General features: G+C 39.4%; 1 protein-coding gene across 1 annotated transcript in view; it reads left to right on the top strand.

Annotated features, from left to right (window-relative positions):
- LOC124616296 (dynein intermediate chain 2, ciliary) overlaps window positions 1-12,430 on the top strand; it is a 193,903-nt gene extending 181,473 nt beyond the window's left edge. The window contains exons 10-11 of the mRNA XM_047144599.1: window positions 11,845-12,032; window positions 12,159-12,430. Coding sequence (XP_047000555.1) covers window positions 11,845-12,028 — 184 coding nt within the window. The 3' untranslated portion in view covers window positions 12,029-12,032; window positions 12,159-12,430. The remainder of the gene's footprint in view (window positions 1-11,844; window positions 12,033-12,158) is intronic.
- The last annotated feature ends 3,251 nt before the right edge of the window (window positions 12,431-15,681 follow it).

Below are 15,681 nucleotides of genomic sequence, written 5' to 3'. Positions count from 1 at the left end.
CACTGACATCATTATCACTGTCACTGAGAATTTCATCAATCCATAAGTACTTACCTGTTTCATTTAGATCAACACTGTGGTACTTGTCTTTAAGTTGTTTTACAACCACATGTTTAATTTTTGCCACCACTCTGGATACAAAGTTAAACACAGGTTTTTTATCATGATTGTAATAGCATAGCATCATTTTTTAAACACATATTATATAACAATGATTCATTCTCATTCATAACATTAAGTAGCTTACTGTCACTGTCATAGCTGGTAAATAAATTAGGTTGGTCATCTATACTTGCCTTCTTATTAGTAATTAAATCAAGAATTTTGTTTGCTGTGATACTGTGATTAATGTCCCTCAATCCTTTAAAAGTCTCTTTGGATATCTCTACAGCATTATAGCCACTATTATACATTTCCTTACTAATACCTAATACCTCCAATTCTTCTTTAAAGCAAACAAAATACTTTTCTTCCTCATTACTATTCTCATCACCACTTACCTTCAATTTATTGTATTAAAAAAAACAATGAACATCATCAGTATCATCACATAAATTACTAATCATCATTCGCTGTTTCATTATTGTTTAAGTTCTCAGTTTTGCTGTTCATTAATACAGTATCCGTATTTTTCTTACCTGGTTCTGGTATTAGTTTCTGAATTCCAAAATCATCACAAAAATCAGTCACTTCAGTATCTGACAAATGAAAAGTCTCTACCGAGTGACAGAATTCTGATAAATTGATTTCTTCTGTATCCTCCTTTTCAATTTCTGCGAGCTCACTTACCTTATTTGTATATTTTGCCGTACCTGGTGAACAAACTTCTTTCTCAACAGATATCGTATTAACAGAATAGTACACATCTTTAAAGTAACTACTGATTGCTACACTAGAGTGTTTTTCTTGTGTGTCGGTACTTGTGTAATTTCTGATCCATCTGTTATTTGGTGAACAAACTTCTTTCTCAACAGATATCATATTAACAGAATAGTACACATCTTTAAAGTAACTACTGATTGCTACACTAGAGTGTTTTTCTTGTGTGTCAGTATTTGTGTAATTTCTGGTCAATCTGTTATTTGTTTCATGAGCCCCTAAATTGCGGATTGACAATGGGACCCAGGCTAGATATTTGTTTCCTGAATTAATATCCCATCCTCCTTTCTTGGGTTTCTATTCCAATTTCTGTTCCAACTATTACCATGTTGCTCTCCATAATGAAAATTGTTACCATCTACTCTGTTATGTTCCTTCTGATGATAATTGTTATCATTGTGGTTACAATGTTCTCTCCTGTTGTGATTATTACTGTGCCAATTTTGATTACTACCTCCTTCAAAATTTGTGTGTCTGTTGTAGCAGTATTTCCTTGTTTTTTTCCAAAACTCTACCTAATTTATGCACATATGTCAAAAACTGATCTGCTGTGTCATCTGGCCCATATACTATGTCCACTGTACATCAGCCAGTAACCTCCTTTTTAAACCATCAATCTGGGTGAGTTCATCAAAAGGTTTCCTCAAATGCGCTAATTTTTTAAGCTGATTTTTGCAAAACTGTTTCATGCTAATATGCCCTTCTTTGTTATTCAGTACATTGGGAAAATCACTATTTATTCTAGCTTGCTCAGTCTCTGACCAAAATTTATCTAAAAATCATTTATCAAAATATACATAGCTTGTGTTATCATTAGTATACTGATTTGCCCAGCTTATTTATTTATTTATTTATTTATCTCTTGTTCCGGTGATCCATGTTGTGACACTATCACAGGATATGGAACGTGTCAATTTTACAAGCTTTTGGCCAGAATTTATGGTAATACATAAAACAAAACAAAAATAGTAAACAGTAACTTAGGTCCCACTACAAAAAATACATTTTAGAGATAGATAGAGATTACAAAACAAAAAACAGTAAACAGTAACTTAGATCCCACTACAAAAGATACATTTTAGAGATAGATAAAGATTACAAAATAATAAGTGTTGCAGAGCAATAAATATTGCAAAATATATGTTTACAATAAAATATTCCATATTACAAATACAAATTTGGGCATACATCTGCAATATATGTTAAACACTGTAGTTCAGGAACTCCTCTATTGTATAAAATGATCCTTGCAATAGGAACTGCCTTAAGGTTTTTTTAAACAAGAGATCATCATCTACCAAACACTTAATTCTTGAAGGGAGGGCATTAAAAATCTTACAGCCACTGAAATGGACTCCTTTCGGCACTATACTTAGATTTGGCTGTTCATAGTGGATAACATGTTTCCTTCTAGTATTGTGACTGTGATATGCACTATTCAGCTTAAAGATGGATTTTTCTTTCCTTATGAAGCACACCAACGAGAATATATATTGCGCCGTGGATGTAAGTATTTCAAGCTTCTTAAAAACATTCCTGCATGTGGCTCTAGGATGGACTCCACACATGATCCTTATGGCTCTTTTTTGTACACACAGTACTTTTTTAGCCAGTGACTCATTTTCCCAAAATATAATTCTAAATTCCATAATTGCATGAAAGTAACTATAATACGCTGACTTCATGGTTTCCATATTTCCATAAGAAGAAACAATGCGTAATGCGTATGTTGCTGAACTTAGTCTTTTGCATAGATCCACGATGTGGTTTGACCAATTCAGTTTGCTATCAATATGCAAGCCTAGGTATTTTGAGGAATCTACCCTGGTTATTGTCTGCTCACCTATTTGTACTACTATTTCCTCATCTTTGGGTGTTTTGTGGAACTGAATGTAGTTTGTTTTACAGTAATTTAAAGAAAGACCCTTAATGTTGAACCAGTTCACCGTTTCATTTAGAACCTTATTTGCAGTTACCTCAAGTTTATCTACTGAATTATCAATAGGTAGTGTAGTGTCATCCGCGAAAATGGTGAATCTACAATATTCCGTAGAGAGAGGGAGATCATTTATAAATATAATACTTCACCTTCCATAAACTTCTTAACAAACTTGATTTTAATAGTATCAGTCATATTAGACACAAAATTATCTTTACAATGCCGCAGAAAATCTACAGAATGTACACTACCGCCACCTGAAAAGTTTCTCACTAGAATGTTGCAAAACGGGTACCAATATTGTTAACAAGATTTCTACCAACTACATCATTAGACAATTCCTCAACTTTTTACACAAAACCGAAACATTACTTTAAAGAATGCTCATTCTGTTGTTGCTTAATTTTACATTTTCTGTGAATTTTCTGTCTACTGTTTTCACCTGTTCAACAAAATTGCTTTCAACAAGCGCCAGTTTGGTGTCAACATTAGTTTTTAAAGTCAAAATTTGACAATTTACATTTTTGTCAATGATTCTTAATTCCACATTCACTTTTTCAAAAGCAATTTTTTAATATATATATATATATATATATATATATATATATATATATATATATATATATATATATATATATATAAAAACAAAGATGAGGTGACTTACCGAACAAAAGTGCTGGCAGGTCGGTAGACACACAAACAAACACAAACATACACACAAAATTCAAGCTTTCGCAACAAACTGTTGCCTCATCAGGAAAGAGGGAAGGAGAGGGGAAGACGAAAGGAAGTGGGTTTTAAGGGAGAGGGTAAGGAGTCATTCCAATCCCGGGAGCGGAAAGACTTACCTTAGGGGGAAAAAAGGACAGGTATACACTCGCACACACGCACATATCCATCCACACATACAGACACAAGCAGACATATTTAAAGCTTTAAAGTTTCCTTCCATTATGTATATATATATATATATATATATATATAATACTTCACCTTCCAGAAACTTATAATAATATTTTTCCCACTTGGAATGTTTCTCTCTATTGTATATATATATATATATAGATATATATCTAAAAACAAAGATGATGTGACTTACCAAATGAAAGTGCTGGCAGGTCGATAGACACACAAACAAACACAAACATACACACAAAATTCAAGCTTTCACAACAAACGGTTGTTGTCTATCGACCTGCCAGCGCTTTCGTTCGGTAAGTCACCTCATCTTTGTTTTTTTTTATATACATATATATGGCTGTATATATGTGTGTGTGTGTGTGTGTGTGTGTGTGTGTGTGTGTGTGTGTGTGTGTGTGTGTGTGTGCGCGAGTGTATACCTGTCCTTTTTTCCCCCTAAGGTAACTCTTTCCGCTCCCGGGATTGGAATGACTGCTTACCCTCTCCCTTAAAACCCACATCCTTTCATCTTTCCCTCTCCTTCCCTCTTTCCTGATGAAGCAACACCTTCAACCCATTACATGCAGTCTCCCATCCTTCATCAAAGACACCAACCACTTTCTCGAACGCCTGGAATCCTTACCCAGTCTGTTACCCCCAGAAACCATCCTTGTAACCATTGATGCCACTTCCTTATACACAAATATTCCGCACGTCCAGGGCCCCAGAACATAACAGAGCCCAGAGCCACAACCCGCTTGTCTCTTTCCCACAGTACGGGTATCAAGGAGCATTTCCCCTGGAAGATGGTGGATTTGTGCTCTCCCATCGGCATGATGATGAGGGTATCAGGATTCATCAAACCATGTAACGCTCTGCCACCGTGTCAATGTCTGGTGCCAATGATCATTTGCCAATTGCAGTTATAGTTGCCAATGTTGTGATGTTAATATTGCCACATGCACGGGTCATCGGATGTGGAGGCCCATCGTTACAAGTGTTCAGTGCACTGTGCATTCAGACACACCTGTATTCTGCCCACCATTAAAGTCTGATGTTAGTCCTATCACAGTTCACTGCCTGTCCTTTTTTACCAGTCTGCACAGTGTTCAACGTCCGACGTCTGTAATGAGGGTTGGCTGCCCAATTCCACAACATCTGGACATGGCTTCACCTTGATTTTACCACATGTTGAGGACATTCACCACAGCACTACTTGAACACCCAGCAAGTCATGCAGTTTCCAAAATGCTCATGCTGAGCCTCCAGGCCATCTCAGTCAAACTCAGATAGATTGTGTGCCTTCCCCATTCTACACATGGGATAGCACTCTCACTGATACTACATGCACTGTGTGTGTGTGTGTGTGTGTGTGTGTGTGTGTGTGTGTGTTTGTGTGTGTGTCTGACTAGCACTCGATCCTCGCCAGGTGATCCTGCTATTGCCTGGATGGCTTTATATCAATAGTAGGTAAGTGGTCATAATGTTCTGGCTGATTATTGTATGTTGTTGTTGTGGTCTTCAGTCCTGAGACTGGTTTGATGCAGCTCTCCATGCTACTCTATACTGTGCAAGCCTCTTTATCTCCCAGTACCTACTGCAGCCTACATCCTTCTGAATCTGCTTAGTGCATTCAACTCTTGGTCTCCCTCTACGATTTTTACCCTCCATGCTGCCCTCCAGTACTAAATTGGTGATCCCTTGATGCCTCAGAACATGTCCTACCAACTGGTCCCTTCTTCTAGTCAAGTTGCGCAACAAACTCCTCTTCTCCCCAATTCTATTCAATACCTCCTCATTAGTTATGTGATCTACCCATCTAATCTTCAGCATTCTTCTGTAGCACCACATTTCGAAAGCTTCTATTCTCTTCTTGTCTTAACTATTTATCGTCCATGTTTCACTTCCATACATGGCTACACTCCATACAAATACTTTCAGAAACGACTTCCTGACACTTGAATCAATACTCGATGTTGACAAATTTCTCTTCTTCAGAAAGGCTTTCCTTGCCATTGCCAGTCTACATTTTATATCCTCTCTACTTCGACCATCATCAGTTATTTTGCTCCCAAAATAGCAAAACTCCTTTACTACTTTAAGTCTCTCATTTCCTAATCTAATTCTCGCAGCATCACCCAACTTAATTCGACTACATTCCATTATCCTCGTTTTGCTTTTGTTGATGTTCATCTTATACCCTCCTTTCAAGACACTGTCCATTCCGTTCAACTGCTCTTCCAAGTCCTTTGCTGCCTCTGACAGAATTACAATGTCATCGGCGAACCTCAAAGTATTTATTTCTTCTCCATGGATTTTAATACCAACTCCGAACTTTTCTTTCATTTCCTTTACTGCTTGCTCAATATACAGATTGAATAGCATCGGGGAGAGACTACAACCCTGTCTCACTCCCTTCCCAACCTCTGCTTCCCTTTCATGTCCCTCGACTCTGATAACTGCTATCTGCTTTCTGTACAAATTGTAAATAGCCTTTCGCTCCCTGTATTTTACCCCTGCCACCTGCAGAATTTGAAAGAGAGTATTCCAGTCAAAATTGCCAAAAGCTTTCTCTAAGTCTACAAATGCTAGAAACGTAGCTTTGCCTATCCTTAATCTTTCTTCTAAGATAAGTCATAGGGTCAGTACTGCCTCACGTGTTCCAACATTTCTACGGAATCCAAACTGATCTTCCCCAAGGTCAGCTTCTACCAGTTTTTCCATTATTGTATACCAAGAAGAAATATTTATGATATGCACATAGAGGAATACTGATATTAAGAATCAGTATTTTACTGGATGTGAAGGACTGATGTGAAAGTGATGACAGAGATTTTAAGAAGTCCGATAATTATTTCTTGTTTATAAAACAATAAGAAGGGATGAGAAACTTAGTCAAAAGCAAATACACTGCTGTAAAAAAAATAGTTCATCTGGAAATATGATGTCGATTTTGATCCAATGACAGGATATGCCTCCTGGGGAGATAGTAGATGTAATGATAATGTTTTCATCCATGTCCACCAACAGAAGCATAGTGGCATAGCTACCACAGTGCCATCTGTCTACCCTGTAATAGGGAATGCTCAGAGCAAGAAAGCTCAATGTGATGCAAATGTGTGAAGTAAGTGGACAACCATGCCATGGAAATGCATTCATGCTTCCTACAGCTGGCTGAGTGACTTTGAAAGCAGTTAAATTGTGGCCTTCTGAATGGTAGGATAGCTGTTTCAGAGAATTGCCACACAAGTTGGACATACTGCGTCATTTGTGCAATGATGTAGGTATCAGTAGTCACATGAACACTCTCGTAGACACCCGCCAGGACTGTTGTATTGTAAGGGCAGCAGTGGAGAATCTTACGGCTACCACAGCACACGTAAGAGGGATTTGTGCTTAGATGTGTCAACATGACCTGTTGAAAACCAGCTATGAGCAGTGGGACTATGAGCATGCATATCTCTAGCCCATCTTCCACTCATGCCTCAGCGTCGACATACATGGCTCGACTGGTGGCATCAGAGGATCACTTGGAAGATGGAATAGCATGCCATGGTCATCAGCGATGAAAGAAGATTTTTCTTACATGCAATTGATGGTCATTAGCATGTACAGTGTAGATATGTTGTCCAAGACAAACTGGCCCCACCCCAGGTGCTATGGTCTGGGGTGCAACAAGCTACAACTCTCATTCACCTTTGGTGTTTCTGGAAGGATGCTAACCAGCAGTTGATGTGTGCAGAATGTTGTTAGATCTGTCCTTTCGCTGTTCTTGTAACAGGAAGGTGATATTTTGTTCCAAAAGAGTAATGCTTGCCCACACACTGCCTTTGAAACTCAATGTGCTCTGCAAGACGTGGAGCAGCTGCCCTGGCCAGTGCAATTGCAGAATGTCTCCAATCGAGCATGTGTGTGATATCATGAGGCAAGAAGTGATTCATACAATTTGTCGACCAACAACTCTTACAAAACTACATGAACATGTTGAGCAGGCTTGGCACAATATATCCCAGGACAATATTCACCGTCTGTACAATCGATAAGTTGACAGTGTCAGCACCTGCATTGCCGCCTGTGGAGGCTACACCACAAACTAGTATGGGTGTTTCAGCATGGGTTGATATGTAGTACCACAGAACCATTTGTGCTATTGACCTGTAATTCATTACGTAAGGCATTAAAAAGTGTTGATCCCTCACAGAGTTCATATATGCATTGTAAGTGACGAGTCATTGTTGTGTTCAGATATTTAATGCAATGGTGTTTACTAAATGTCAACACTTCGTCTCTGCTTTTGAATATCCACTCTAGCTAAACCCGAAGTGTTTTTGGGTGCTAGCAAGTTTGTCTTTGACCAGGTGTTCAAATCAGTATCCTGCTATACTCTTCACTTCTGAGACAAAACAACAAGCATATTTAATGCTTTACTATGACAGGAAACTGTGTTGGTGCACTGTAGCTAAGTATGTGTGTCTGTTTGTTCTCAAGGAGAATACAAGCCCATAACTGAGCTATCATTTCAACTTCTTTTTTATATGCCTATTTACCACTCAGTGTTCCCACTATGTAGTATTTATTTTTATTCATTCAGTTATTTGCCTTTATCAACAGCCAGTGCACACTAAAATTAACAGTTGTTAGTTGTTTTGTTGAATATACAGACATAAGCTTAAAATAATTATTTGTGGAGATGCTGAGTCACAGACCGGCACAGAAAAAGTCTGCCATACATCTGAAATTTTGGCCAAAAGGCCTTCTAATATAGAAAACACAAACACATTGACACAGCACAACTCACACACACATGACCACTGTCTCTGGCCACTGAGAGCAGACTGTGAGCAACTGCACCTGATGGGAGAAGCAGTCTGAGTGGTGGAGGTGAAGAGGAGGCCGGGTCTGGGAGGGGGAGGAATAGCAGGCTAACGGTGGTGGATGATAAAATGCTACTTGAGCTCCCACAAGCAGCACTAAACCCTTCTCCACCACGACCCTGCTATCCCTGCCACTCCCCACCCCCTTACCCCCCACCACCCAGACTGCTTCTCCCATCAGGTGCAGTTGCTTGTAGTCCAGTCTCAGTGTCCAGAGACAGTGGTCATGCATGTGGGAGTTGCACTTCCATGAATGTAATGTGTGTATTTACTATGTTAGAAGAAGGCAATTTGGCCAAAAGCTCACACATATAGCAGCCCCCCCCCCCCTCTCTCTCTCTCACACACTCTCTCTCTACCTGTCTACCTGTCTGTGACTCAACATCTCCTCTATATAGTGACAGCAACCTATCCTTTTCATAATATTGTTGTTATTCCATCCTGGTTTTTCCATTGTTTAGTAATTATTTGTTTTTTAATGTTCTTCTTGACTTGTTCCCTATCCCTGAAAGGTCTACTTCATAATGCTTTGTTCAGAACATGCTATGTGAATAAAGAAGTGTAATAAAGAAAACAGAAAGCACATAGAATGTGTGAACAGCAAAGAAAATGTAACAGAGAACTGATGAAAAAATACTTTACTCTTTAATTTTAGATCCATTTGTTTATGGATAAAGTAATTTATTAGCTTAACCTGAGGCATGACTAGGGAAGGACCATACTGTGTCTGGACAGAAACATCCCAATTATACAGAGTGTTACAAAAAGGTACAGCCAAACTTTCAGGAAACATTCCTCACACACAAATAAAGAAAAGATGTTATGTGGACATGTGTCCGGAAACGCTTAATTTCCATGTTAGAGCTCATTTTAGTTTCGTCAGTATGTACTGTGCTTCCTCGATTCACTGCCAGTTGGCCCAATTGGAGGAAGGTAATGTTGACTTCGGTGCTTGTGTTGACATGCGACTCATTGCTCTACAGTACTAGTATCAAGCACATCAGTAAGTAGCATCAACAGGTTAGTGTTCACCACGAACAAGGTTTTGCAGTCAGTGCAATGTTTACAAATGCAGAGTTGGCAGATGCCCATTCGATGTATGGATTAGCACGGGGCAATAGCCGTGGTGCGGTACGTTTGTATCGAGACAGATTTCCAGAATGAAGGTGTCCCGACAGGAAGACGTTCGAAGCAATTGATCGGCATCTTAGGGAGCAAGGAACATTCCAGCCTATGACTCGCGACTAGGGAAAACCTAGAACGACGAGGACACCTGCAATGGACGAGGCAATTCTTCGTGCAGTTGACGATAACCCTAATGTCAGTGTCAGAGAAGTTGCTGCTGTACAAGGTAATGTTGACCACGTCACTGTATGGAGAGTGCTACGGGAGAACCAGTTGTTTCCATACCATGTACAGCGTGCGCAGGCACTACCAGCAGCTGATTGGCCTCCACGGGTACACTTCTGCGAATGGTTCAAGCAACAATGTGTCAATCCTCATTTCAGTGCAAATGTTCTCTTTACGGATGAGGCTTCATTGCAACGTGATCAAATTGTAAATTTTCACAATCAACATGTGTGGGCTGACGAGAATCCGCACGCAATTGTGCAATCACGTCATCAACACAGATTTTCTGTGAACGTTTGGGCAGGCATTGTTGGTGATGTCTTGATTGGGCCCCATGTTCTTCCACCTAGGCTCAATGGAGCACGTTATCATGATTTCATACAGGATACTCTACCTGTGCTGCTAGAACATGTGCCTTTACAAGTACGACACAACATGTGATTCATGCACGATTGAGCTCCTGCACATTTCAGTCGAAGTGTTTGTATGCTTCTCAACAACAGATTCGGTGACCAATGGATTGGTAGAGGTGGACCAATCCCGTGGCCTCCACGCTCTCCTGACCTCAACCCTCTTGACTTTCATGTATGGGTGCATTTCAAAGCTCTTGTCTACGCAACCCCAGTACCAAATGTAGAGACTCTTCATGCTCGTATTGTGGACGGCTGTGATTCAATACGCCATTCTCCAGGGCTGCATCAGCGCATCAGGGATTCCATGCGACGGAGGGTGGATGCACGTATCCTCGCTAACGGAGGACATTTTGAACATTTCCTGTACCAAAGTGTTTGAAGTCACGCTGGTACGTTCTTTTGCTGTGTGTTTCAATTCCATGATTTATGTGACTTGAAGAGAAGTAATAAAATGAGCTCTAACATGGAAAGTAAGCGTTTCCGGACACATGTCCATATAACATATTTTCTTTCTTTGTGTGTGAGGAATGTTTCCTGGAAGTTTGGCCGTACCTTTTTGTAACACCCTGTATAGCCCCCAATATATGAACAAGAAGAAAATATGGGCATAGATTATGTCTTGTATATGTCAGCACTCTATACACAATTAATATTTAAGTGACTATATTATGTTCTTAAGGCAACAGCCTTGCCGCAGTGGATACACTGGTTCCCATGAGATCGCCGATGTTAAGTGTTGTCGGGTGTGGTTGACACTTGGGTGGGTGACCATCCAGGCCGCCATACGCTGTTGCCATTTTTCAGGGTGCACTCAGCCTCGTGATGTCAATTGAGGAGCTACTCGACCAAACAGTAGCGGCTTCGGTCAAGAATACCATCATAACGACCGGGAGAGCAGTGTGCTGACCCCACGCCCCTCCTATCCGCATCCTCCACTGAGGATGACACAGCGGTCAAATGGTCCCGGTAGGCCACTCGTGGCCTGGAGACGGAGTGCTTTTTTATGTGTCAGTAGAACCTATTATCGAAAAAATGCACTCCAAGATGCAATATGTGTTAAGAATAGGCTGCTCACAGCTTTTGAGCTGTTTTACATCCCTTCTTTTCCTTTTATCAGTGCCCATTTTCCCATTTTAATTCTGGAAGAAAGAATCATGAACCTGAGAACATAGTTTCTATTACTTTTTGTGTGATTTTTTTTTTATATTATTTTATTTTTTTTTACATCTGTTTTTACGTTGTAAAGAAACATTGCCATCAGTAGTGGCATAAACTGAACTACAATTTGTGACCAGCTTTCAACATATTACATACATGATTTTCTCAATTTTTTCAATCTGATTTTAGCAATTTGATGCAACAGCTATCTCTGAAATTGATGAGAACTGAAATTATATTTGTTAAATGCATTGACATATGCAAACTCCTTAGAAATCAATACCAGGCTAAAAATGTGATGTTTCAACAGTATTTTATTTTTTGTTTTCAGGGGTTGTATAACTAGTCTGAAACTGTCCCCAAATCTCCGTAAAAAAGTGAAGCCACCAAAAAAAGGTCCACAGTATGAGCCTAGAGAACTGGAAATCATGAAGTTAGAGAAATTACTGGCACTTGTCCGAGAGCCTCAAACACAAAAACCGTGTACTAATATTGTGGAGCCAAAGGAAGGATAATAAGGTAAAATTTACCTTTTCGTTTTCAATTTTTTTTTTTTTGGTAAAGCCATATATATCACATTACAATGTTGAATAGTGATTTGGTCTCTCATAATTAACTATTAACATAATTAATCATTTTTGGCAGGTCTGAAAACATTGAACCTTCTGTTACTGAGTGAGATGGACGATGGCGTAGTACCCATGGCTGCAAACATTTGTGACCTGAAGATACTTGTGTAAAACCTTAAAGCTTGTCATAATCCAATCTTAAGAGTTCCCCAAGTATGTGTCTATGTTTTCTGGATGTAAATGTGTTTTCTTTTGTAGCAGTTCTCTCTGGATTCGTGGACCAATTTTCATCTTCAATAGAATTTCTTCTACGGCTGAATTTATTTTAACAACAAAATGCCACAACCATGGAAGGAGAAGAATGCTGTGTGTTTGGTGCAGTCATTCAGAGCACAAGTTCACATTATAATAAAGTCTGAATTTGCAATTAATGTTATTAAACAGAACACTTCAGTTTCAATTTGATGGGGAGCAGCATAAATATTTTGTTGAAAGAAAAGAGTTGTCATATAGTGGTCACCAGTGTTAACCCATAAATTCATGTGCAAAACTCACAGTAGTATACTATAAAAACATGAAAGTCTTTGTTAATATTATTCTCTGTATGAACGTAGCAATGCTTGTGGAAAGTGATGCACTTAGAACATTTAGAGTTATGAGCAACAGGTTAATAGCATTTGCACTTGACACTGATGCTTCTGAGTTTTGCACTTACAGTATCATTGTTTAAGTGATCACACACAAACGCTACCAGAAGAGATCGCATTGGAAACCTGGTAGAGGCCACTCAGAGAAGCTAAAATCATTGAAAATTAACCATTTCTCCAATGACTTGTATATATTATAGCATACACTATTGACACCTCACAGATTTCAGTTCTAAAAGAGGTCCTAGAAATTGATTAGTTGAGCTAGGATGACAGTGGAATGGCTTCTTCTGAAAGAGTCTTCCTACACAACTGTCACAATGCAGGCTCAATGAACAGCTGATCTTTATCCTTCTTATCACTAGAAACTAGCCATTAAAGTGGTCAGTAACGCAAGGAGTAAAGGTAACCTCTCCATAATTGAGGTTTTGAGTGATTAGAGCCACATAAAGAATATTGAAAATGTAGCTGAGCTTTCAGACAGTGTTCTTCTTCAGAGATAACTGATACAAAGATAGTCCTACTGTTCCAAGGAAAGGCTGTATAAGGTGGAGTGGGTGAGTGAAGAAAGGAAGTGGGGAATGAAAGGGAGTAGTGGAGGGATGGGTTGCTGAGAGCTGGAGAAAGAGGCCATAAGGGAACAGTACAGAGATGTTGCATCAGTGAGTTCAACCTGGCACAGGAAGGGAGACTTGCATTTGGCAAATGATAAAGTGGAGGAGTAGGTTGGGAGATGTGTAGGGATGATAGCACTGAGGAAAATGATAACTTTGGAGAAGAGAGTTTGAGTGAGTTTTATTGAGTGAGCCTGAGGCATGGGGATAGGTGCAGAGGTGGATGTTGGACAGGGATTAGTGTAGACTGAGGCCAGAAATACTGCATAATCAAAGGACAATTCCCAAACAGATCTCCTGTGCTATATGCACACATGCCCCTAATCTTCCACCCACTCCAACAAACCATCTGCAACCCAGCATTATCCCACACTTGAACATCTTAAATCATATCTTTCATTAGAGCTTTCACTATCTTTCATGATGCCCACAAATAAGGAACATTGTTCTCACAATGCTTACCACCTCCCCACTGTGTCCTCCTAATTTAAAAAATATGTTGGTCCATTCTTATCCCACACCTATTCCAGACTCTTTTTGACATTAGTCATATCCCTGTGGAAGATCCACGTGGGTAGCCCTATCCTATCAGAGCCGGGGCTAACAGTGAAAGCAGTTGTGTGATATATCAACTCCACTGCAACTTTTGCACAGCTTTATATGTGGAGGTGACTGCCACTCACATGAATAGCTAAAGTGTGCCCAAGAGAGAGGTTGATTACCCAGTGGTAGAACATGCTACTGGGCACAAATGGCTCGACTTCACTGGATTCTTCACAAAAAAATGTCATTAACCTCCCACTTGCCCCCCAGCAATATCAGCTGATATTGCTATTCCTGAATAGCATAGATGGGCGTCGTACTTACAGCACAGTTGTCAAACCTGCAGTCTTCAATCTCCACTAGTACCTGTCTCAAACCAACCCCCCAGTCCCCTCCCCATGCTTCCTATTTAACCCCATTAATCTAAACTCAGACTTTCCTCTCCACAGTTGTCATCTGCCTTGGTTCAACCCCTTCCCCAACCTATACCTTGACTTCATCCTGTGCCAGATGCATTGCAACTCTTCCTGCCTGAGCCAAGGTGAACCTGCCGGTGTCAAATTGCCATCCCATGCTCTTGCGGCTTCTCACTCCTGACTGTCACCCAGCTTTCCCTCAACCCTTCACTGCCCCCTCTCTGCCACCTTTCCCCTGTTATCCACTCCATCGGAAAGAACCTCTCACCCCAGTCAGGCTGTAGAGCCAGGACAACACAGCCGGCCTCAATAATGTAGTAATATGTGTGCATTGGCATGTTTTGTTTTAGTCAGCTCCAAAGGACATTCCCTGAAAGCTCAGGTATGTTTTCAGTCTTCTTTATGTGCCTGTCAGTCACTCAGTGCCTCAGCTATGAGATGAGCTTTACTCTTAGTTTGTATTCCACTCTGGACTTCCCAGTATTGTATTACAATGGTTTGTAATGACAGAGAAACACCATGTTGTTAGCAGTTATTTGACACCAGAGTGGAATAGTCTTACTTGATCTTTAGAAAATTACAGTGGTGACATAAGTTTGCAAAACTTCATGTAAGTGAATATTGAAGCACGCATTTGATTCTTCGACGATTATATGTTGCTTGTTGCTATTGCTCGTCATTAATTGAAGAAACTCCTGGCACATAATGTGTGTGTCAAGTAAGCCATACATCATAATTCTGGCATGATACTCTTTGAGTTCATACTGTTTCATGTATATGGATGAACCTTTGATGTATTGTTACAACTAAATCACATAAAATGTGTGTTGTTTCCATAGTAGATTTAATTGTTTTGGGAACAGAATTCTTCAATGTTGCAATATTCACAGATGTTTGACAGCACATTTTAAAATTTTGAATAGATGTAACTACAGAAGGCAGAAAATTACATAATTTTTTTAATTATGTAGAAGCCAAGTTAGTACACATCAGGAAATCAGTTAGTCAGTAATAATATATGAACACAAAAAATCATTACAGGTACAGTGACAGAACGACATATTATTACTCCAGCAGGAAGAGACAGGTGAAATAATTATGAAAATTATATTTTATACTATCAGAAAAGAGGATTCTTCCTCACTGACTGTGATACCTCAAAGATAAGTAGAATGAATAATTTATAAGTTGGTTAAATATGCTAATATTTAAATGTATGTATATGAAACATGTTATGTTTCACATTTAATGTATTGCAATTGTTAAGTAATCACTGAAATACATATTGTTGATCGAACTAATTTCTGTTGTTGCTGTTGTGGTCTTCAGTCCGTAGACTAGTTTGATGCAGCTCTCCATGCTACTCTACCCTTTGTGAG

This window comes from Schistocerca americana, chromosome 5 (genome assembly GCF_021461395.2).
Source record: "Schistocerca americana isolate TAMUIC-IGC-003095 chromosome 5, iqSchAmer2.1, whole genome shotgun sequence".
Classification (NCBI taxonomy): Eukaryota; Metazoa; Arthropoda; class Insecta; order Orthoptera; family Acrididae; genus Schistocerca; species Schistocerca americana.
This window is presented reverse-complemented; position numbering and strand designations above follow the sequence as displayed.